The following is a 25,864-nucleotide window of genomic DNA, read 5'->3' as shown; positions in this document are numbered from 1 at the left end:
GAATAAGTGAACACACATATTGTTCATTACGAAAAGGGCCTGGGCCCAGAACATCTGGATATTTCATTCCTAATTGCTAGGGACACAGGAGGGCCTAAAGCAATGCTTGATTCCTCTTTCCTTGGAGAGGGACTCATTCTCTATGATGAACAGTCCTTGGAGAAACAGGTGATAGCTCGCTGATGCACTTCATCAACTACAGACTGACCCACCCCCCACCCCGAAGCTCCCACGGCAGCCTCAAAGATTCCAAGCAATTTCAAGATTTCCAGAATTGACACTAGAACAAGAATTTTACATCCACTCCCCCAAATATGATTGAATATAATGTAATGTAATATAGTATACTATTATCACACATTCTAGCACATTCTGACAATGTTGCTATTCTAATGCTTGCATATGCAGTGGATTGGCCATTGCTTTGTTTTTATTCTTGATATTAATTCGGTTCACAGTTGCCAATCAACAAATTGGGACTGAAGCCAACAAACTGAAAAGTAGCAGTAATGAGTAAGCAGGATATTCTGCTGTTCTTTAAGCAAAACAATTGATCCTCATGTAACTTCTACCATCTCTAAAGGCAAGAAACAGAATCTTAGAGGAAGCATAAATACTGTTTGGATTCCCATAATCCTGCTTGCTTTATTTACAATTCCCTTCTTCATCCTTCCTGCCTCTCCAGATGGTTTTCCTCTTGATTTCCCAAACTGAATTATGCTCACTGCCTTTGAGATGCTAAGTACTTGAGAGGATATCATCTTCATTCCTCAGAAACAGAAGTCATAAACTCTTACCTCTGCCGAATTATGCTGGGATTAGCTGTCACTAAATGACTTTTGGATCCAACATCTTTAGTGTATTCACTTGACAAAGGAGGGAGATTGCATCTAGAGGAACAAGAACGAACATTTTTGAAATGATTTGCATACTTTAAATCATCAGTTAGAATAATATGTATAGGAATTTTATTAAAGCTAACTTGATTAGCAAGTAACTGCTTTTTTTTTTTAACACCTCTCGCTTTTAATAGACATTAGATGAATAATTAACTATCAGCATCTTCCAAGTGCTGTCATAAAAACCATTCCTGTTTAGGAAGAAAGGAAATGTCAGCCAAAGGGGCAAATGATCTACAAAAAGGAAGAGACAGTAACTAGGGGGTATTTATCCCATTCAAAATATTTTTTTTTTTAGAGTCATATTTCTTAAATTTTATTCTGGAACATGACATAGTTGAAAGGTCTGTTAAAGTAATATTGCAATTACAATTTGTGTTCAAAGCACAACAAGGGAATTATAATCCCTCAACCAGAGATATAATACAAATGGTTATGTGGCTAGTAGTGCAGTTCATTCTCTAGTTGATGATTCTCACATAAGCTAGAGGATATTCTACCCTCCCCACAGCCCCAAAGAAAGCAAGAGTAAAACAAAACAGCAAAAACTGGCTATGGACTGGATAACCAAGTTAATCTAATTTACTCATGAATGAAATAGTTCCTCATGGTAGATTGTTGCTGTAATCTTAAGAACCTGTGTTACAACCACTACTGTTAAGTGGATATACAAATTCAAAGCAAAACTTCTCTGCTGATTCTGCATTGTTATTTGTGGAATGGCTAGTATAAACAACATGTAAACCTAGCAGTATTTTAGGAGACAAAGTATTAATCAACCACCAGGGAGCTCACCCCACATTAGACCCCCTGAGGTTTCTGAAAGTATTTTCAGTAAAGCAATTCTAATGCCTCCGGCAGTCAAAGGGTTTTAGTAAGTCAAACTAAACTACAATATTTATTGAGAAGGGAGGGATACTCTGGAATACTTAATGTGGCAATATGTAGCTGCTAAAGTTGTAGATTTTAGTTTGTTCCTACAATTATGTTACCTGACAATCCTGCTTATGTCCTAGGATTTTAAAGCCATGAAACCCAAAGTTTCTATTTTTCTGGCAGTTGAGCAGACTACATATTTACAAATAGAATTAAAAATAAAACACAATCAAAAGATGTCACTATTTGCAAATTATTTTGTATTAAATTGGCCTTGAACTTAGTGTAATACTAGGTAATAATGATTTGATATATTTTTTCTTATATCACCTAGCCTCTTTTGGGTTTCTTACAAATTTTAAGACCATTAACCATTTTCACTCCAACATACAATCCCTCAACCAGAGATATACTCTTTTCAAAATACTGATTATCAGCTAGCAACTGAAATAGAATTCGAACTACCTGAACTTGAATATCAGCATTAAATTTGGAGACTCAAAGGTAATTAATTCACCTAAAGAGAAGTTGGGAGTATAGTAAACAAACAAAATAAATCAAAATATTTTTGAGAAGGTAGGACAGACATTGTTATACCTGAATTAGAGCTCAGCAGAGCGTGGTACACTAGAGGACAGAGGACCTACAGTACCTCTGCACACGCATAAACCTCAGAAGTCAGGGAGGAATTAATATATTGTTGGGAGGTTTTTCTTTATTTTCCCACAATCTAAATTATAAGAGTGCTTTCAGGGCCATGTTCACTTAAATCAAAGCATGTCTGACTTTTGTGTGTGTGGTCACTGCACAGATGGGTTACTGGTAAAGGCATAATGGCTCATCATGCAAAGAAGTTTCCCAGCTCAGCCAAAGAAAGAGCACAGGTGATGTTTCCCTGGTGATGGAACAGCCACTCTACTCCCACCCACAAACACCACCCTGCCCCTGTTGCTGTCTTTGGCCACAGTGTCTTACGAATGCTTACAATGGGAAATATGACCACTGCAAATTCAAATCCCATGACTTTCTGCCTGTGGAACATTAGGCAAGTTAATTCATTTGCCTGACTTTAGTTTCTCCATTACATAAAATGAGGATAATGATTTTTCCTCTTTTACTGAATTGCTGTAAGGACTAAAAAAGGGATATAATATAAAAATTCCCTAACCTTGATGTGTACACTCAATAAATATTCAAAAATGTCACAAATCAGAAATGGCATACAAAAATAATTAAATATACATTTATTATCTATGAAAACTCCAATGAGCCTGTAGTTTCCATTACATTTTCTTTCGTTACTGTGTCCTCATTTCTTCTCTCCAACCGTATCTCTAACTTGACTCCTACCACATTAGGGCACCTGTAACTTTTTATTACTTCAGTAAACCAAAGCCTCATTTATTTGTAGGTAAAGATATCTTACAAATATTGCAGTCTCTTCTAGTTCCCCAACTACTAAATTTTCCCTACAAATTGCCCCCAGTATCCAGGCACCCACTTAGCTGACCAGCTCAAGTTCTCTGATTTTGTCTCTTATTTACCCTGTGACTATCACCACATCAAGGCATCCTGGGTGGAAACTTGTTTCAGTTGATTTAGAATCTTCCTTTTATCTGCTCTTTGGTGATAAGATACTGGTTTTTCTGGCAGCTACCCACAGGCCAGTTAACCAGTCAGTGGCTTTTGCTGAATACCCACTGAAAGCAAACACAGTGGGCATTATGGGGACTTTGGGTGGAGCCCAAGTCACAGAACCTACTCTTGAGGCATCTACAGTCTAGTGTTTGCCCCGTATCCCATGCGGTTTCCTGCGGACTCTCATGAGGGAGTGAGTTCATGCATTAACAGCGAGGCTCATCAGGCTGTGGTTACTGACTGTGGTCTTGTGATGTAATTGATCTTTGCACAGAGGAAGATGACTTCCAGGATAAAACACAGACTAAAATTTGGATACTTGTCTCTTAAAGAAGCTTTGATCTTAATTGCCCTTGGAAGCATGTGAGAATCAGCTATGTTATGCTAAAAGTATAAACTGAGTATTGCTGGGGAGTGCTGTCAACACGTTTTGTTGTTAAACAAGCTGGTTTTCATGAGTAAATACTTTGTTTTCCTGTGTGTTCCATGGCTCATGTGTCTGGGTCTCTTCGTATCTACTGCCACAGAGTAATAGCTCAAGAAAAGCTTGCAGGTGTTTATTATCTTCTATAACAGAGGGGAATGCTTAAAACCAAAAAGATAACATTTTATGTAAATTTTGATGCATTTACAGAAAATAATCACAATACATTTTGGTGTAAGTTCTTCTGGGTAAACTTATTCTTTAAGTGCAAATATCTGCGACACTTTCCTGTATCTCTTCTCTTAGGAAAAGCACATAACTATAGTTCCTCAACTCCTAAATTGCTAACTACAAAGATGTATACAAAAGGCACATTTAATAAAGTCAATTTGTTTTAATAAAGCATAATTGTGGTGTAAAATAAGTTTCAAAGTTTACATTATCACTTGTTGGCACAATTAACAGATAATGGCTAAATCGTCTTAGCAACCGTGCTCATAATCCTAAAAGAGATCCAATCAGAGAATTAATGAGAAATAAATATTCTTTGAATTGGGAAGTGGAAGTAAGTGGGAAATGGGCTTGATAGAAAGACGTCTTTAAGTAGAAAAATCATAAAATTACTTTAAATGCTTTTTGTGTATGTGAGAATGCAAAACATGCATTTGTGTATAATTGAAAAGGCACCAAAATTATGTTGCCTCATCCATGTTCCTGAGTCAACCAGTTCCTCTTAAGGATCCAATACCTTTTACATTTGTCTGACAGCCCTTCTCAATAAACTGAATTCAACAATATTATTTTTTAAAGTATTGCTTTTGGCTACAGAGCAAATGTTTACTTTGAGAAATGGGAAATTGATTTTCATGTATTTGAATTTAAGCAAAGAAAATTATGAAATTGTTATATCCTAGTCCTAAAAGACATTTTGAATTGCAATCTGGTATATCACTGTGTACACGCAGAGCTAATTTTGAATGTTCTCTCTTACTGTATCTGTCCATCACATACCCTACAGTGTTGGACCAGACATATGACATGCTTTCTAATCTATACTTATTCATTAAATGCTTAATTTAGAATATATAATATTATCTCAATATATTAAGCATGTCCCAAAATGCATATTAAGCAACCATTTATTAATAGATCTACAAATGTTGAAGTAATTTAAAAATAATCTATCAGGGGCCGGGCGCGGTGGCTTACGCCTGTAATCCCAGCACTTTGGGAGGCCGAGGCGGGTGGATCACGAGGTCAAGAGATCGAGACCATCCTGGTCAACATGGTGAAACCCCGTCTCTACTAAAAATACAAAAAATCAGCTGGGCATGGTGGCGCATGCCTGTATTCCCAGCTACTCAGGAGGCTGAGGCAGGAGAATTGCCTGAACCCAGGAGGCGGAGGTTGCAATGAGCCGAGATTGTGCCATTGCACTCCAGCCTGGGCAACAAGAGCGAAACTCCGTCTCAAAAAAATAATAATAATAATAATCTATCAACATTTATTACTCCTATAATTTAAACCATACATAAGGCTTTTAAAAATTAAAATATGTCATGAAAACAGCACTACTTTTGAAATTAAATCAAAGGCATATGCATACATAGTTCTAATTATGGTGCTACCTTGTTTGAATTCTTTCAACCCTCATCTTCCCATATTTTATAAACATTATATTTAATACTGTGCTAGGTACTCTAATCAGAAGTGCTCATTAATTCCGAACTTGAATATGTCAACACCAGATTGCATATAAGGCTAACAAAGTCTTCTCTGCTTGTGATAAATACAGCCCACAAGAAATAATAGAAACTCTCTACAGTACTTAAGCCTAGTCTTCTACACGTTAGTAAATGTCCATCTTCACAAATGGATGACACACACACATACACACTCATGAATAATACAAGAATACATTTATTATACTGCATGAAGTACATTTATACTTCTACATATATCAAGGCCACCTGAAATCACTTAACTTCTTTCAGTCTATGAGTTGAATACTATCTATTTCTTCTTCCTTACATAATTTTTGGAAGCAGCACATAAACTAATCATACTCAGGAACAATTTGAAAATTTAAACTAAACTACATAAAAGGTGTCACAATGATACAGTATTCACACAGTCTTCAATAGAGTAAGAGTTGCCACAGTGGGAAGGCCTGAGGAATTAGCCTACTTCCGCTTCCTCCTACAAACTAGAAAGCTAGGCCCCAGCAAGGGTAAAACAGTGCACTGTAGGTCACAGGCCTAGTCAACAACCACAAGGGCCTGTTTCCTACCTCCTGTCCTCTTTGCTGGCTCCTCAGCCTCACCTAATGCCAAAATACTCGAGAGGGTGCCTAAAGGTGGACCAGGGCTCTGCTCTTCTCACCTATCCATGCCCTCTAGGTGATTTTCTCCACTCTTATGCCTTAAATACCTCTCTGGCTCAATCTCACGCCATTCTTTCCACTGTTCATGACACTGCAACAGCACTCACTGTCTCTCTCACCTTGGACCCTTGAGTAAAACCCAGGCTGTTTCTCTGCTTAGGGTGAAATGAAGAGAAGACTCAGCTCACACACCACTTCTCTTGAGAAGCTCCCATGTGTCTGAATTCCCCCATGGTAGCAAGCACATCTCCAGGATATAAATCCATTACAGAATTGTTCAACACACCATTCCCAGACCCAGCTCAAGGCCCATATGTCATGGGTGCTCAATGAGCAGGTGTTGCATTGACCGGAACTAAAAGAACTACATTTGTATTTTTTCCATTTTTCTATTGTTTGTATATATTGAAAAGAAAAGCTGCAATATAGCGGAAAAATACAAATGGGGGTACCTGAACAAAGGAAGGGTGAGTATAGAAGGATGTAGACTCTCCTGCAGGCGTCACCATGTGAGAAAAAAGTGTTTTTCAAGGAGACCAACTGTGAGAGTGAACCTAGCCCCCACAACTACATGGCTTCTCCTAAAACCCTCTCAAAGTCTTTACTCTTCCCGCCCCTACTTAACTCAGGGCTCAGAGGTTGCTTAGCATTCTCTTGGATACCTTTTTTCCACTCCTAGACTGTTACTCATTTACACTTAAAAATAAACAGGAATGCAGAATCTCGCTCAGCTTTCTGTCCTTGGTGTTGCTGCCGTCTTCACCCTTCCTGGCCACGGAGTCTGCTGGCACTTGGTTCGTAATCATTCCCACCTCAGTGAGGCTTGAGGGTCCACTTGAAAGGCCCCTCAGAGTCTGTCCTCAAGGTTCCCTTATTTGCTCAGTAATGAATGTTTTCTTTTTCTACAACATGTCCACTCATCCGCCAGATGCTCCAGAAAGCCATTCTTTGACTTTACCTTCTTCTTCTTCTATTTCTTTTTCATTCATGGCCAGGAGCCACCCTTACCTCATCCCTGCTCTGAATGACTCCATCATTTGCTCCTTTCCTTTCTCCTTAACTCATCTCAGAGCCTTCTTTTTGCCCAGCCCAGATTTCAAGGTGTGTCACTTTACACCCACTCTAGCCAGAGCCCCCCATGTTGTCACTCTGTGTCCTTCTTCCCTCTCACCCAGATAATGCCAAACCTATCCTCATCCAATCACTTGCTGTCATTCCTTCTATACCTGGCTGGTAAGCATGTCTGGGCAGAATCACCCAGCAGTGCAGGCTGATGCAACTACAATTTGGCAGTCTGCTTCTGGCTGAATATGTCTCAGCAACCTTTTTTCATGCTCCCGTGGGGGCCTCCTGTTTATCTTGGAACTGATGTGCACATCACCACTCTGCTCAGTCCCTTTACCAAGTATCCTCCTTGTTTTGAAATTTACCCCTGCTCCTTTGTTCCAGTTTTCCTACCCACTCAAATATTTAATCCCTCTTCAGATCCCACTTGCTACTTACAAATGCTTTGGTGAAAAAACTAAGAAGAATAGGAAACAAAATAAAATGAATCAATAAAGATATTTATTCATAGAGAGCTAGCCTTAAGGGAAGGAACAATTGAAAAAGTCAGAATCACCTGACTCTACCATCTAAAATGAGAGCTGAGATTTTCCACTTTCCACTGCTGCCTTTATTCACAGCAGAGTGGATATCTCCACTGAGTCTTCTTGGCTTTGTACTTTCTTGGGGCATGTTCCCCCTTACCCCTTTCCTAAGCTCGCTTGTCTAGGAGCTGGAAGTAAAGCTAAGGAGCGTGCTACAACTGATTAATCACAGTTGACTAGTTTTGAAAAGCCCCAGGGCTTACGGGAGGGGTGGGGAAAAGGAGAGAAGGCAGAGGCCGCGCTGTGGGTGCTCTCTCTTACCGCATGACAAAATTTGCTTCATCTATTTGACGGCCACAGCTACTCTTCTTCAGAATCCCACCATTTCCCACCACCGCGCATTTCTTCAATGGCAGCTGGAATGGGGTTGCCTAGCAACAGAAAACAAGGCGGGTTTTCACTGCAAAGAACACACAACCACTCACAAAATCATTGTTTACAGCAGACCCTTTGGAGGAATTTGACTGAAGACTGGGTCGAGCAAAAAAAGAGCATGTGAAAAGAAAGATGCCAAGAAGTTTGTAAGGAACACACTAGTCTGTTGCCTTGAAATTTAAAAAGCAAATTTTTAAAAAACTGTTCCTGAAGTGTATTTAAATATAACAACATTTATTTTTTTCATCTACAATTGGCCATGCACATAGCAGAAGGTGTTCGCTAGGGAAAATTAAAAAGAAACACAAACTAAATATAGGATTATTTTTAAAGCCATTAAGCTGGAAACAAATGAGCTCTATTCTCCCATGTGATTGCAATTTCATTCATTCATACAATCAGCCACTCACTCGACAAATGTTTCTGAACATTTCCTTTGCTAACTGTTGGGGATAGATACACGCAGACACAAGTCACAGGCCTGAGGGTTCACAATTTGGTATGTGAGTAGAGAAAGGGATGATAAGAGTGTGAAAATACAAAGCTAAGTAACAAACTCCATTATAATGCTGAAGTTGCTGCCAAAGAGATACACACGGGATGCAATCCACAAGGATGAAGAAGGCATTTCTGCTGAGCCAACTCAGGGAAAGCTTTCTCACTTGGGAGGAAGCTTAAAAAATAAGTAGGATTCTTCCAGGCACAGAAAGCAACAAAGGCACAGAAGTATTTGCTGAGAGTAATGCTGTGTTTATGAGCAAATAAACACTCTGGGTGGGTCTGTCTAGAACTTAGGAGCCACTAAGGGGCAAGTGACTTGCACAGAACCAGATAGCATGTGACTTTCTTTCTGGCAACACTGAAGTGGACTGCAAAGAAAATGTTCAGTGTATCTGAGTGTGCCATTTATAGTATGAATATGAAAACCCAGCAATAGCCCCTGAAAGTGAAATGCGTCATTCAGCCACTTCTAGCTGGGTCAGCAAGAACTGCCAGGTACAGACTTTCCTGCTTGCTCAAACCATGCAAAGCAATTGGAGTTCTTTGGGGGAAGACCTTACATATACACAACTGGTATAAAAAATAACCACCCTAGATGAATCTCAAGCAAATAATGTGTTATTCTGAAAGAATAAATAAATAAATAACCCAACTTATTTCCTTGAGATCCACCCTAGATGGATCTCAAGGAAATAAGATGGGTTATTCCAAAAGAATAAATGCAATAAGTATATGAATATACACTGTGGGGCCTCATATAGGCGGGAAGGAGGTTAACCAAAAATAAAATTCCAGGAGTTTCTGTGTTCGTTGGTAACTGAGGTGGCCACTTAATGCAGCATGAGAAGAGGATTTTATTCCTTTGATTTTCTAGTTGTCAAAGGAATAGCCAGAGCTATGAAAATACTGTTGATAAAAATACAGTATATAAAGTGTAATGCCTAAGCATTTGCCAGCAGAGAGTTAAGAATTTCCTGCATTACTACACCAGAGACCAGTCCAACAAACATCAGAGCAGATCCAGAGAGGAGAGATGGGCAAGAAACAGAGGAGGGCTTGGAATCAACACTGGAAAAACATTAGTTAGAGCTATAATTTGTTAGATGAAGATTTAAAAAGTAGCTGTTTGTTTATTCCAAAAGTATTTACAAAGTGCCTACTATGCGTCAGGTACTGCCTTGGGTGACAGGGACATAAGTAAAAATTCCTGTTCCCACAGAGATTACATTCTAGAGTGGAAAACAGAAGATACATAAAGATAAATGAGTAAAATGGACAGTAGGTCAGATGGTGACATGAGCTCTGGAAAGAATGAAAGCATTGGCATTAACAGATGCTTTTGGAGAGGAACTGCAATTATTATTATTATTGTTATTATTATTTTGAGACAGAGTCTTGCTCTGTCTCCCAGGCTGGAGTGTAGTGGCAAGATCTCGGCTCACTGCAACCCCTGCCTACCGGATTCAAGCAATTCTCCTGCCTCAGTCTCCTGAGTAGCTAAGATTATAGGCACATGCCACCATGCCCAGCTCATTTTTGTTTTGTTTTGTTTTGTTTTGTTTTGTTTTGTTTTGTTTTGTTTTGTTTCAGTAGAAATGGAATTTCCCCATGTTGGCCAGGCTAATCTCAAACTTCTGACTTCAGATGATCAGCTCACCTCTGCCTCCCAAAGTGCTGGGATTACAGGAGTGAGCCACTGCACCTGGTCCCAGGAACTCCAATTTTAAAGGGTGATCAGGGAAGAACTCAAAGAAGGCATGTGAGCAAATTCCTGCAGGAGATGAGGTAGTGAGCCATACAGATCTCTGTGGGAACCTTTGGTGCAGAGACCGTAAAAGAAAACATTCCTGGGATGGGGAAAGGGGAGCAAAGAGCCTGTTGTATCTGGAGATGAAGAAGCAAAGGAGAGAGGAGTAGTAAGGATATCAGAGAGTTGACTAATAGGGAGGTTGGGGAATACATTCTGAATGGCCTTGTAGGGTATTGTAAAGACACTGGTTTTTATTCTAAGATGAGAATCAAGTCAATATTGGTGTACAAAGGAGTGACATTATGACATATTTTGGAGCAATCACTATACTGCTATGAGAACAGGCTGTAGAATGTCATGGGCAGAAAGAGAGAGACCAGATAGGAGTCTCTTGTGAGAGATTTTGGTGGCTCTTGGACCAAGGTGACAGTGACAGAAGTAGTGGGAAGAAGTAGCCAGATTCTGGACATACTCTGGAGAAAGAGCTGACTGGCTTTGCTGATACAATGAAAACAGGGCAAGAGAAAAAGAGAAATCAAGGATGATGCCAAGAGTTCTGGCTTGAACAACTGTGAAGATAGACTTGCCATTTACGGACATATGGAAGATTACAGGAGGAGTAGGTTTCTAGGGAACGATTTGGAGTTCAATCTTAAATATGTCAAGTACACAATGTCCTTTAGATGCCCAGGTGGCAATGTCAAGTAGGCAACTGAATATGATTATGCAGTCAGGGAGTTGGTCTTTCCTAAAGATAGAAAATAGAGAGTGATCAGCATGGGTATTTAAAGTCAAGAGACTGGATGGTGAATGAGTGCAGATGGAAAAGAGAAGAGGTCTAAGAATCGTCCAAGTTAAAAAAAAAAAAAAGTGTCTCAAGAAAAAGGAGAAAAATTACATCAAATGCTATTAATAGATTAAGTAAGACAACAGCTGAAAATTACCACTGGACTTTGCAACAGGAAGGTCACTGATGACCTTGAAAAAGATAGATTTATTTCTACAATAAGGACAAAAACCTGAACTCAGTAAGCTATACATGTACATTTGCATATCTATTTTCATATAGCTTATTTGAAAAATCTGGGTTCACTCATCCTCAACTAATATCTAGTTTGCTTTATAAAAGCCAACTAAAAATCCCCTTAGTTGTTGTCAAAGAGTGGTTCTTGCCTGAAACTATTAGACTTGCAATTCCAGGTTTTCTGGCAGGAATCTGGCCCCCAAACAAATAGCTTTTGGAAGCAGCAACATAGTCCTGGATATAAACATTATCTCCTAATTTCCAAATTATGAGACTATGGAATTGGAGGGTGGGCTGTCAAACCCCTCTGTATTCTGCTTCCTGTCTTGGAAGGGGGATAACTTCACACAGGTTTTCATGAAATTATATGAGCTTGTGTATATAAAGCATCTAACGAAGCCACTGGCATGACAGTCCACTCATCTTCCTTCCCTTTTCCATTTCTTACCTCCTTTTAGCAGAGTTTCCCTGGCTTGTTCAAGCCATGAAATGCCTAGATTTCATGGTTTTTGTAGAACATGGTAAAATAGTAACTTATCACCTCTATCTTAACAATTAGTAATAATTTTATTAACAGAAAACTTAGCTATTATATCCATGCACTATTAAAATACCACCCCCTAAAGCCCTCAAACAAAAATCCAGGGGTTTAAAAAAAGCCATTTGACTTTTTATTATTGACAAACAATTTCATTTCATTTCAATAAATATTTCTTAAGTGCCTGAGTGCACTCTCTGGGCACTATAATACATCAATGAACAATAACAGCACACCAAAGCTTTATAGACAAAAAACTTAACTGAGAAAATACTATGGATTTTTTAAAGTAATTGAGATAATACTCTCATTAATACTCAAAGAATATCTCCTCAATTTCTTTTGGCAATGGTCAATGTTTTCCAGAATGATGTAGGAGCAAGATTTCCTTTTTGAGTATGCTTATATAGAAAGAAGTTTGGTCATCCACTGCCACATGAATATTACTATTTTAACAGAGAATATTTTTATTAAGGCATTGCATGCTGTCTTTTCAAATATGTCTCCTTGTACCTATGGAAGAAAATAATCTACTGGATTTGAGAGTATGCTATAACACTCTTGGCAACACTAAAAAAACCTACTGTAAGGGCAAGGATAAATTAGATTAACTAAAGTAATAAGCTCAAAGGCTTTTTTTCTTTTTCTTTCTTTTTTTTTTTTTTTTTTTTGAGAGAGGGATAGCTTTGTATCACCCATGTGGAGTACAGTGGTGCCATTACTGCTCACTGCAGCCTCGATCTCCCAGGTCCAGGCAATCCTTCTGCCTCAGCCTGTCAACTAGCTGAGACTACAGGTGTGTGCCACCACACCGGCTATTTTTTGTATTTTTCATAGAAACAGGATTTTGCCATGCTTGTTCAGGCTGGTCTCGAACTTAGGTTCATGCGGTCTGCTCGCCTCAGCCTCCCAAAGTGTTGAGATCAAAGGTGTGAGCCACTGCGCCCAGCCTAAAAATTGTTCTATTCCTGCTCAGCCACTAACCATCCTATGGATCTTTGTCCAAATTTTTTCATCTATAACTGTTCCATCTGTTAATGGCCATATTATTAATGACCATATTATGTTAATCATCTGGATTGAGATTCAGATTTGCCAGGCCCCTCTACCCCTCAGTACCTCACTGGAAACAGGCATGATAATAACCATCTGTTCCATCTTCCAAGACTATTTTGAGAGTTAAAACAAGGTGAGGCATTGAACATTATCAGGAATCTCTGAGGTCCCATATAAATATATTAATGCATTATTATATACTAACAAAATTGCATTCCTTAGGGGAAAGTTAGTATTTTGCTAGACCATTGTAATATTTACTCTATATTTGTGTGAGATATTTTCAATTTCAAAGATTTATATAGTTTTGTTTGTTTGCTTGTTTGTTTTGAGACAGGGTCCCACTGTGTCCCCAGGCTGGAGTGCAGTGGTGCAATCACAGCTCATGGCAGCTTCAGCCTGCTAGGCTTAAGCAATCCTCCTGCCTCAGCCACCAGAATAGCTGGGGCTATAGGTGCGTACCACCATGCCCAGCTAATTTTTGTTGTTTTTTTTTGGTAGACACAAGGTTTCACCATGTGCCCAGGCTAATTTATATAGATTTTGAACAAACTAATATATTTGGTCATTGGTCCTTTGAGGTTGTATTTATTAATACAACTTCTATCAAGTCATGAGTTTTAATAATGGATATTTTTGTAGAAATCATAGCAGGTATCCTATCTTTTTTTATCAACACTCCACATCTGGACTAAGTACAGATGAGATGATCAACAGTTTGTTCAATAATTAGCTATTTAGTCACAAATTTTTCCTGGAGCAACCAATCCATTCTTAGCAGTTTCTGGACCTAAAATGGCATTTCCTTATGTTGTAATGAATATATAAATTAATCTTCAAATTTGAAGAACAAGCATGAGCCCGATCACTAAATATGCACTGATCAGTAAGGCCATTCAGCGCCTTGCTTCTGAGATACGCTTTATCCTCCTTTTCCACCGGCTGCATCATTTGTGCCTCTTCTCAAATAGCCCTGATATCTAACTTCTCTGTTCATTCATCAACGATTCATTGGGCACCTTGTATGGAACAGGAGATGTTATGGATGCTGAAAGTGTGATGGTGAACAAAGTAGACATGTACCCCACTCAAGCAGCGTACATGCTAAATAGAAAAACAGAATTTAACAAACATGACAGCAAGGTGCAGAGTGCTACCAGGTTAGGGAAAATCCCTCTGAGGAATTAACATTAAGTTAAGATCTGTAGCTTTAGGCATATGAAAGTAGTGGAGAGTTCTGTCTGTTAGACAATATTAGGAAGGTGAAAGAAAGACAAACAAAATTGGGGTCTTTGGTGTTTTATAATATGCACGAGAGTGGAAAGACTTGTTTCAAGCTAGAAGATTTTTCAGAAGCAAGCTACAAAGTGCCAGCTGCAAACACATTCCTGGCTGACAACGTGACTTCTAGAAAAATGCTATTCAAATCTGAAGAATTTAAACCCTGTTTTTTGTGCCTATGTAAATAGTAATGGAGCATCTCAGAATGGTTTTTATAATTAAGTGAACAAACTATCATTTACTAGAGTCATTTCCGAAGCCCACCTCTTCCTCCTCTCTATGTGCAATCCACACAAAGCAACAAAGAGCTGGGACTCCACCCCCAAACCTGAGAGCAGAGCCAGCACCAACCTCCACCACTGGCACAAGGAGACTTGACACCTACAGGTACTCGTCTTCCATCCCACAGATATAACTAGATGTCTTGAATGATAATTGCGTGACCTCTAGAAGCACATAAGTTAACCGCCATAAATCGTTAATTGTTGCAGTGTCTGAACTGGTCAGGGCAAAAAGTAGGATATGCATGGAGAAAAAGAAAAACTTAGTAGATAGAGAATTGGATGCAACAGCAATTTTCACAGGAATACGCATTTTATTAAGAGTGCTTCTGATTACAAATTAAGTTACAACAGCCCTTGAGAGAGGCCGCCTTTGAGGCATGTCTACAATTTTAAAAATCAGCATCACACATTGATGTAAAATCAAAATCTAACAATTCAAAAGAAGTTCTTTAAAACCACTAAAGGGCAGAACAAGAGATTGGTGGCAGGCTGCAATGTCCCTACATCCACGTTATAAAAAATAACTAACATTAAATATAGATTTCTTGAATCCTTTTCGGATTCTTTTTGAATCTAAAAAACCTCAGAATCCCTGAAGCAACCAGCTCACCAGGGTTCTATCAATACTGGAGTTCTGTCAGAACTGACCTAAGACCTGAACAGATATGAGGAGGCTCTGAGGCTCTGGGGTTTATGAGAATCAAGTGCTAGATTGAATCAATTTAAGCAGACTAGCGACCAGTTAAATATCTTTAATTTTAACAGTTATCTAAGCAACAAACTAATATTTGAAATGTTCTCTAGCTTTTGAAGATGACAACAAGAACCTCCATGTTTTAAGTTTAATATAGAATATATCAGATTATTATGATCACTCTTACCATACTTCACTGCTTCCATGTAAGTTTCTGAGATCCCCTGAGTAATTTTCCGCCTACTTTCTTGTGATCATTCTTCCCCTGGCTCCCTTCTGCCGCTCCCTAGTTCCTCTTTTACCTGCAGCCTACATTTGTTGCATTGTTGCTTTTATATGTTGGGAGGATACCAAAATTATTTATGAATACATGTTGTTTTAGAAATTTAAAATAATGAGGCTACCATAACTAAGTTTTGTTCATTTTGTAACACATTTATGTACCATTTTGGCTAAAAGCGTGATGCTTACTTTCACACTTGGCAATATAAAGAAAAATCGGGTTTTTGTTGGTGGTGGTATAAGGGTTTTGCTGTTCTTCTTTGAGTGTTTGTTTCCCCTCCAAACTCTTTCTTCTTTGACAGGAAGGGGGAGCAAGTCTTCCTTGTCATGTAGTTGTGTTGTAAAGCTAGAAAAATTATCCAGCCACTCAGTATTTGGAATTGTGGCACCAAGTGCTACAATTAAGAAGAATCAATAGCAGTGTAAGCTGCAGGTCTCAATTCATATTGGAAAAGCAGAGAGTTTGCTTTGCAAGCCTTCAGAGTGGCCTGAAAGGCTGTTACTACAGGCCACCTGCTACCAGTCATGATGTCAAAACATATGTTTGCCCTTCTTAATAAAAATTTCAAGTTTTTGTCCATAAGAACATCAACTCACACATCTGATTGCACTCTGACCCATTTCTTTCTATATACCCTTACCCATGTATCCTCATGAACTCCCACACATAATTATCCTTCACCCACACACATAATTTAATTTCTTGCCCATATGTTAATTATAACCTCAACTTACACATCTAAATACACACCCCTGCCTCACATTTAATTACAGCCCCATTCTTACGAATGTAATTATATCATTAAGCCTCCCACCTAATTATGCCCTCCTTAACATATTTAATTGCACCACCCTGCTCAAGTACCTAATTACATTCTAACCAGTGCACCAATCAAGCCCCCAACTCTCCAACAATACTCCTCATATGAACATCTCTCTATCTCTGTACCCCATTTGCTTTATTACTTCAACTGAGGGCTGGCAACTTCCCACAATCGAATTCCTAGCAAGCATGGTGCCCAGCTAAACAAACAAAATAATGACAAGATGCAGCCAAATCAAAAGCAGCTTTGGTTCCTTCCAGTAAGTTAAGGAACATGTATTGCTTTTTCAGTCAGTTAGCCTCTTGGAAGTCCAAATTAAAATTTCGGCTGTTTTCTTACTTTGCATACGTTAAGCTTTTTATGATGAAAATATCTGGTAATTAGTTCACTTATTCCAGAGGAAAAAATGCTTCTCATTATAGATATTTAATTATTAAACCCTTTAAAAATTACCCAAAATTTTCCCTGAAGATATATATTTGTAAATGCTAATTATAGAATATTTGCAGTTCCCTACCACTCAAGGACTTTTAACTGTTCTTCAATTATATGAAAACAAATTTCCAGAAAGCTGCTGCTAAGATTTGGATTCCCCATTCTATTAATAAAATTGTGATTTTAAAAGGATAACTTCAGCGTGATGCTTTCTACACAGGATGCTTCTTTGGAAATTGAATGTGAATATTTATATAGTGGGTACTATTTGCCTATTAAAATTTCTTACTCAATCCATTATAAAAAATAACACAAAAGCATTCCAAAAAGTGTTTTGTATGTTGTACATATGATCTGTTATTCTGGATACATCCTCATATAGTATCAGTTCATGTGCCCATGCAGCAGATTTATTAAACATTTCATAGTCAAGTTCCAATGAATTGAAATTTTTTACTGATGTTGATTCTGAACCGTAAGATGACAAAGACTGAGCCTATACTTTAGGGCAAAGGTTTGCCGCAGTTTAAAAGTCCTCAAAACTGTCTTCTTTTCATGGTGGAAAGGGAAGGAAATATTAAGGGCATGGCCACCATGTCAAAGGTAGTGCCAATCATCTTAGTATTGAAGCAAAAAATGGAAGAAGTAGAAGCAGAGAGAACTAAACCTCATGCCATCACTAGACATCATATTTGCAACCCCTCATTGGAAATACCACTGAAAGATGCTTTTTCTCCAAATACAGAAGGCATATCATCATGCTGATGAGCATCATCCAGTAGCCCGCCTGCCTGCATCCAGTGCCTGGCTTTAACATTTCTCTATGACCATTGGCAAATTATTTAACCTTAGTGCCTTGGTTGTCTCACTTGTAACAATTGTACTCACTTCTTACAGTTGTTGTGAGGATGAAATAACTTATGTCTGGCACAGGGTAAATGATCAATAATTGTTATTTTTATATTTAATAGACCAACATTTTCTCAGCAACACAGGCTAGAAATCTCAGAGCCATTTTTGCTCACCTCTCTCTTAATATCCACCTAACATCTCCCTCTGCCAAGACTCTTCCGTTCTTCTCTTTCCACCCTCATTGTAACTATTGTTTAAAATGGGTTAATGCTATAAGTTGACCTCTAGTTCTTGCCCATCATCAATCCTTCACTCTTATATCCCAATTCTTCTAAAACAAAAGCTGGTAAAAATCACTTTTCTAATTAAAAAAAAAATGTATCATGTTAGCCCTTGCCCACAGACAAAAACATTTGGAATCTTCATTGAAGCACCCACCCAGGACCTCTCAACACCATAAACTTCCTGTTCATTCTTTTCTACCACTTCATTATCTATGCATACACCCTGTATTCCCTCCACACCATTTTATGCACCTGTGTTTCTCAGGCACAGCCTGAATTTCTTGTCTCCCTAACTCTATAAATGCTTCTTCAATGGCTCACCCCCACCCCTTCTCCTTACTTTCTCTATTATATTATCTGCCTTCCAAATTATTTTTCAACCTTCAGACCTATGAAGGGTCTGCAGATATAGTGTCCAATAAAATTCCCTACAAGTGCAAGGAATGCTCAAAAACTCAAGCAGACAAGAGGCACACTGGAATTCATTTATGCCCCAAAAGTCATGAGAATTATATATTAAAGCTGTGCACAGTGGCCTGTAAATACACATGGAATTTAATCAAATCATTTCTTCAATACTTCAAAGACTTCCAAACTTATTACTGTTGCTATTGTTTTTTTCTTTGCTTCAAAATGGAAGCCTTTATTGTTTTTTAAACAAGGTATACCCAGAAAACCCCTATTAAAATACACACACACACACACACACACACACCAGACACAGTGGCTCACATCTGTAATTCCAGAACTTTGGAAGGCTGAGGCAGGAGGATTGCTTGAGGTCAGGAGTTTGAGACCAGCCTGGGCAACACAGTGAGACTCTGTCTCTACTAAAAAAAATTTTTTTTCAATTAGCTCAGCATTGTGGCACAGACATGTAGTCCCAGGTACTTGGGAGGCTGAGGTGGGAGGATCTCTACAGCCTAGGAGTTGGAGGCTACAATGAGCTATGATTGTGTCACTGTATTCCAGCCTGGGTGACAGAGTAAGACCCTTTCTGTTAAAAAACAAATGTGCATACATATACAAAAATATATATACACAAACACAGATATATATACTTTTGTGTATATGTATGTGTGTATATATATATTATATGCTTATAATATATATATACATATATACAAAAGAGAAGAAGAGGTAAAGTGGACACCCCTCCCCAATTTCTAGGTCTATTTCTGGAAGTGACACTTAGACACCCCAAAGAATTTGATGGTGTAAAAAACCATGAATCTATCCAACTCAATTTTTTCAGAAATGAAGAACTACAAATACCAAGCAAATTTCAATTAAGAACATCTGGCAAGTATTTATTGAGTGCCAACCAACCATATACCAGTCACTATATGAGACGCTGGGTCCGAAACTGTGAGCTTGAGTTCAGTATCTGCTACACTTAAAGGTGGTGTAAATTAGGATGTCCATTTTGTTTTCAACTATAAATAGCGTGCAATTACTCAGTAATGCAGCAGGCTGCTAAACTGTTAATCCAATTTAACTGATTAGGCACCCAAACTAGTAGGACCAGACTCAATTGCCTGCTAATTAACTATTATTTGCATTTTTTAAAAAAGCATGTCTATGATTGATTGTCTCATATACAACTATTTTATTCCATTAAAATACAAATAAATCAAGCAGAGAATATTCTTTTTGGGAATAACTGGCTGCTGCTGACACTTCATTTCCCCAATTTCATAAAATGTATCTGCCTTCCTTTCTTATTGATAAAAAGAACAGTAAGTTATTTCCAGAGTATCCCTCTCTTCCCAGTATTCCTCCCTTAATTACCTTCCAGGACGCCACATACCAGCATCCAATAAGCTGAGTTTTATAACCTCTAAATTTCCTTCCCACATTCCTACCTTTACTTATTTCCCCTGACCTGCTTGGCTTATCTTCTCCCCCTTTTTTCACAATGTAACACACATATTTCAGAATCACATGGAATTCATATTAAAGATGCATATTCTTGGTCCACTTCACCTTCTAGTTATAGGATCTCTGGGTAGAGCTTAGAAATCTCAAGTTGCCCTACATCATACAATTCACATGCACAGTGATGTTTGTGACCCACCCGATCTGCCAACTCGCAGATATGACCTGAGGTCTTCCTTCCTCAGAACTTTCCCTGACCTATGTCATCTTCTAGGATTGGCATGCACATTCTGTCCATTCCCACAGAAACACCTACTGAACTTGACGTCAGTCTCACTAACCAGACATTCCAGGCTCTTGACACTGGGTAACAGTTTACTAGCTACTGATGTGTACACCATCTTCCACAAGCATAGAATAAGCCCCTCAGGGGGATGAACCATGTCTTGTAACTCTTAGTGCCTCCAGAGCCTACCACATAGGCATACAGACGTTTTCATTAATTAATTGATTTAATCCATCCCCAGACTATCTCGAAACATGCCAAGAATCTATCTAACCAAATGGAGCAAATTTGTTCACTTTTTTAAACCACTGATTGAAAGGGTAAGAAAATTGCTAAATGATACGCAGATGAGCTTTTTAGATTATTTTAGAGTTAGTACACAAGGTGCAAAATCAAATGCCTATACAATTCAAGCAGGTAACATAAATGAATCGAAGGAAGGCAAGAGGAAGAGCTAGAGACTGTGGCAAACAAAAATCACATGACCAAATGTGTTAGTCTGTTTTCATATTACCAATAAAGACATATCTGAGACTGGGTAATTTATAAAGGAAGAGGTTTAATTGACTCACAGTTCAGCATGGCAAGGGAGGTCTTAGGAAACAATCATGGCAGAAAGGGAAGCAAACATGTTCCTTCTCACGTCAAAGCAGCAAGGAGAAGTGCAGAAGAAGTCCGGGGGAAGCCCATTATAAACCCATCAGATCTCGTGAAAACTCACTCACTATCACAAGAACAGCATGAGGGTAACCGCCCCATGATTAAATTACACCCACCAGGTCCTTCACATGACATGTGGGAATTATGGGAACTACAATTCAAGATCGGAGTTACGTGAGCACACAGACAAACCAAAATCATATCGCCAAAGCAACAGGACCAGGAGCTGCTCATACCCTACTCATGGGCGTGGGAGCCAGGACTGCCAGATATTCTGATTTTTATCCAAGTGATACTAAAATTCCGGGTTTTAATGTAAAACCTCCTAGTTTTTAAAAGTTGGCAGACAGTTCAAATGATTTTTTTTGAACAGTAAAAGCCAAAATTTGAAGGTCAGATTTGTCTTAACTGGTAGCCAATTTGCATATCCTACTATACACAGGCAGGGCCCTAACAGACTTAATAAATGAATTTATTCCAAGAGTAGGCAGTTAGAGAAGAGTGCATATCTTAAATTATTCAGAAAGACATAATAGGAAAATACAGGTTTTCAGGAAATTTAGCCAAGGATTGGGAAAGACTGCATTCTCTGTGCCAGGTTTAAATGAAATACAGGGTTTGTTAAAGTAAAGCAGTTAGTAAAAATTCAGGATTTTAACTGACAAAGAGAAGTCCAAAGGCTTCGAAAAGTCTCTCTTGCTTCTTTTCAAAATAACATTAAGTAATATTCAGATATTAATCGTAGTGATTTCTCAGCCCTCTGTTGCTTGGACTTCTCCTCCTAAACAGCTTGTTTTCTAGTCAAAATGAGGTCAGATGATCCCATATGAATACTGTTGTAATGTGCATTTTTACTTAATATGATATCATGGATATCTTTCCATCATGATTTTAATATCAACATGGTATTTAACTGTATAGGTGGTTCATAATTTAACAAATTCCTTAATATGGAATATTTTAGGTCTTTCTCAATTTTTCACCATAATAAACAATACTGCTGTAAACATCTTTTAATTATAACAGATCTAAGAAGGTAGATTCAAAAGGAGTATCAGCTCATTCTATTCTCTCCTTTTATATGGAAAATAAAGTTTGCTTAATTTTATGTAAAATACCTTACATAAAAGGGGTCTTGTAGAGACAGAATCCCCATTTTAATAAGCTCACCATCACTAACCCATTCCATGTAGAAGTCCTCCTGCTGTTACTTACCTGATACATATAGCCTGGAGCACTTGTCCAGTTAATTCCTTAAAAGAAATCCTTAAATATGAAATTGCTAGGTTTAAACAATTTGGGCCACATTACAGAAATTAGCAACTAAGTAAGTGTCTATCATTTCCACAAGAAAAACAAAATGGGAATCTCCTTATACACTATTATAGGTATTTTAGACAAATCAGGAGAGAGACTTCACTAGACTGTAATCATTTTACAGCATATTACTTAATTTGAAAGGAAATGCAATGCAGTTTAAAGGGCTAAATTTGCAGATGTCAGCTTCAACAGATCTCAGTTTGAATCCTGACTTGGAATCACAACTTGGAACCAGTATCTAGCTGGGAAATCCCAGGCAGGTCACTTAGGCTCAGCCTCAGTTTCTACATGTAAAATGGAGACAATAATATGAGTATCATATGTTGAGATTAACAGATAATGCATGCAAAACATTTAGCAAAGAGTCTAGCACACAGTCTTCAACAAACTATAGTTGTAGAGTGTATCCATAAAATCTAATCAAATTGCAAAAATAGAACTAACTTACTCTTTGGTAGGTTTTCTGTAATACATTTGAGTTTCATTAATATTTCCTAGACACATTCCTTAAAATGTCACATTTTGGGGATTGAGTTAATTTTTTTAAACTAACTTACTTACTTATTTCCAATTCGAAATTAAAATACTGAATTAAAAGAAAAATATGTTCAATATAATTTTTCCTCTAAATAGACAGGATCTATTTCAATTAAGAAATTGTTATGTTGACCTAGAGTGTGGAAAGATAGACAGTGGGGACTCGGAAAGGTAAAGGGGCAAAAGGGGGCTGGATAATGAGAAATTATTTAATGAGGACGCTGTACATCATTCTGGTGATGGAGACACTAAAAGCCCTCACTTTACCGCTATGCAGTATATCCATGGAACAAAATTATACTTTGTACCCCATACATTTATACAAATTTTAAAAATAGGAGCAATAAGAAAATTGAAATTTAAAAAAAAAGAAACTTTTTTTTTTTTTTTTGTTAGAGAGATATGCTTTTGTTACCCAGGCTGGAGTGCAATGGTGCGATCTAGGCTCACTGCAACTTCTGTCTCCTGGGTTCAGGCAATTCTCCTGCCTCAGCCTCCTGAGTAGCTGGGATTACAGGCACGCGCCACCATGCCCAGCTAACTTTTTGTAGTTTTAGTAGAGACGGGGTTTCACCGTGTTGACCAGGATGGTCTCGATCTCTTGACCTCGTGATCCACCTGCCTCGGCCTCCCAAAGTGCTGGGATTACAGGCGTGAGCCACTGCGCCCGGCCCAAAAAAAGAAACTTTTTAAGGAGTTGTAAACAGTTTATGTTAATTGCTTTATTTGTACAGGTGGTCACAGATTCATAATTAGTAAATGGAAATGTATTTAAAAGTTCATTAAAATGTGCCTTTTTTCCTATTTGGCCATACTCACTTGCATCTGCTCTTTATTGCCACTCCATGTCTCTTGCAACTGTGGCAGTCTTTTACATGAGGTAGGTAGTTTATGTCTGCATTTCCCATTGGCACTTAGATTTCCTTTTTGTTTCCATTAGGAGCCTCAAGAAAATGAAGCTTTGGTTGTTTCATCAGCAGTGGCTTTGATGAGCATTTTGGCTCACATATCCATTAACTGACTCAGTAAGAAAAAATCTGCATTAACAGGATGATTTTCAAGGCTGGAATGACTTTCTTGTAAGTGTACTAAACAAAATGCCAAGCCCACAGGAAGCACTGGCAATAAAAAGTTTGGGGTTGGCCAATTTCATCCTCAATGCTTCTCAAGCACAACTTAATTGAGGAAAACTTCAGAGACAGATGGAACAATAGCATATATAAACCGCATATGAATATATGTAACATATCTAAATCATTCCTCAGTCATCTTCTAAGTGCCCAGGTCATGGAGAATAAAATGGTTATTTATACAATTACAGCATTAGAGGCTTCTGCCATTTCCAATGTAATTTGTGATGGGTACTTAGCCTCAGCTTCCTCATCTATAACATGCAGTAAAGGGAAAGGTAAGAAATTACCTCCATAGAGTCATTGAAAGAATTAAATAAAATGGTGATTATTAAAAGTGCCAGGTCTGAAACTTAGGAATCATTTAGTCAGTATGAGCTATTAATAGCTATAAAATATGAGAGTTCCAATCACCACATCGCTCTAGTGACTTCCCTGCTCCATGTAATTTTTCTGCTGTTCTGTGCCCTACACCATCCTTTCCTGTCCCCTTGTTCTCTGCATCCCTCCACTGTTCTTACATCTTCTCTCAACATGTACAAAAGTGAAAGGAAATTTCTATATATCAAGATCCCCAAGGTCTGACATAACCTAAAACGTGAAATTTATATTTCCTTCAGGTATTCTCTTTTTAAAGACATGACATAATCTTTGACATTTTACTACCATTATTTTTATTCATATGATAACAGTTTGCCTTTTTTCCCCAAAGGTTTCCTGGCCCTTACTTCATCCATCTTACATCCTATAAATCCTTACCACTGAATGCTTATTTTCAGAAGCCCAAATCTTTATCTTCTAAATCCTTTCTTGCCTCTATTTGTTCATGACGCAATAAAAGGTCAGCAATGAAACTACAAAATGCCTTAAGCGAATGTTTTAAGTGAATGACTATCATTTACTTTTTAATTTTTGAACTGTTACAGTCTTACTTTTGAATATTGCAGAGAACACTTTGCTACTTGTTTTACAGGGCCATTTCCTGGAAATGTGATTACAAGCTGAAAAGGAAGACCTAGAGGATTACTTAATGTATGTCCTTTACTAATTCCAAGAACAGTCGAAAAGTTTTCAACTCAAAGGATGATTGTTCAAACTGCCCATACCAACCAAGGTCTAGTGTCCACAGTCTGGAGGAAACCTTTTTCCTGTTAAGAGTTCAAGAGGTTAAAAAATTATTTCTGTCTCTGCCAAGAGTTTTGTTGGGAGCTATATTGACTGGCTTGTTTCCTAAACATATTGGCTCCATGGTGCTACAAAAACTAAATAGTGTTTTCCTCCAGCAGCTGGTCCAAGATAAATTGAAAACCAACAGGGAGACAGTATGTCAATTTCAAAGATACTGGTATTATAATAGCTGTGGTTTCCAAATACAAATCCCACTCATTCGCTTTGTGGGAAAATTGGTACAAGAATATTTGATGGCTAAAAGACTGAAGAGCACCAAGGCCCCAACACAAGAGCTGAGAGTCTGGAGATGCCAGCTCCTGGCAGGGAAGAGACCTAGGAGCCAGTTCAGATTTTTGCTCTGTCACATTTAGTTCTGGTTGGGGAGAAGGCAGAGACTGGCTGAGCTGACATCTCTGACTATGATTTTTACATCTTCAAAAACAGCAGCAATTTCTCCATTATGGTGCCCCTTCAGATTGATTTCATTGCAACACCTGAGACTTGTATTATCTAACGACACAAGGATGATATGGTAACAAAAGGGCCTGCTGTCACCCTGTTTGACTATCTTCACAGTTAGCCCTAAAGGCTTTAGTCTGGGACAGTTATTCTGAGATTTCTTACTGATAGTGACAGGAGGCAGCCAAATGACTAGATAGATTGGGCCAGGTCCTGGCGAAACCCCACCTCCAAGCCGCGGACAGTTTAAAGACTGAAAGTCAAGCTACACGTTAAATCCTCGGACAGGATTGAGACTCCACCTGCTCATTTGGCACGCTTTCCTCTAATTGATCCCCACCCTTCCCCTATTTTGCATATATTGGCTTCCTACAC

The 25,864-nt window shown here is 38.3% G+C and overlaps 1 protein-coding gene across 1 annotated transcript in view; it reads right to left on the bottom strand.

Annotated features, from left to right (window-relative positions):
• Positions 1-25,864, bottom strand: part of ST8SIA1 (ST8 alpha-N-acetyl-neuraminide alpha-2,8-sialyltransferase 1) — a 150,603-nt gene that overhangs the window by 57,238 nt on the left and 67,501 nt on the right. The window contains exons 3-4 of the mRNA XM_032287547.1: positions 8,131-8,240; positions 798-890 (exon numbers count right to left, since the gene is read on the bottom strand). Coding sequence (XP_032143438.1) covers positions 798-890; positions 8,131-8,240 — 203 coding nt within the window. The remainder of the gene's footprint in view (positions 1-797; positions 891-8,130; positions 8,241-25,864) is intronic.

This window comes from Sapajus apella, unplaced genomic scaffold, assembly GCF_009761245.1.
Source record: "Sapajus apella isolate SASKATOON/1434 unplaced genomic scaffold, GSC_monkey_1.0 scaffold2, whole genome shotgun sequence".
Lineage (NCBI taxonomy): Eukaryota > Metazoa > Chordata > Mammalia > Primates > Cebidae > Sapajus > Sapajus apella.
Note: the sequence above shows the minus strand (reverse complement) of the source record. Positions and strands in the feature narration are given on the sequence as shown.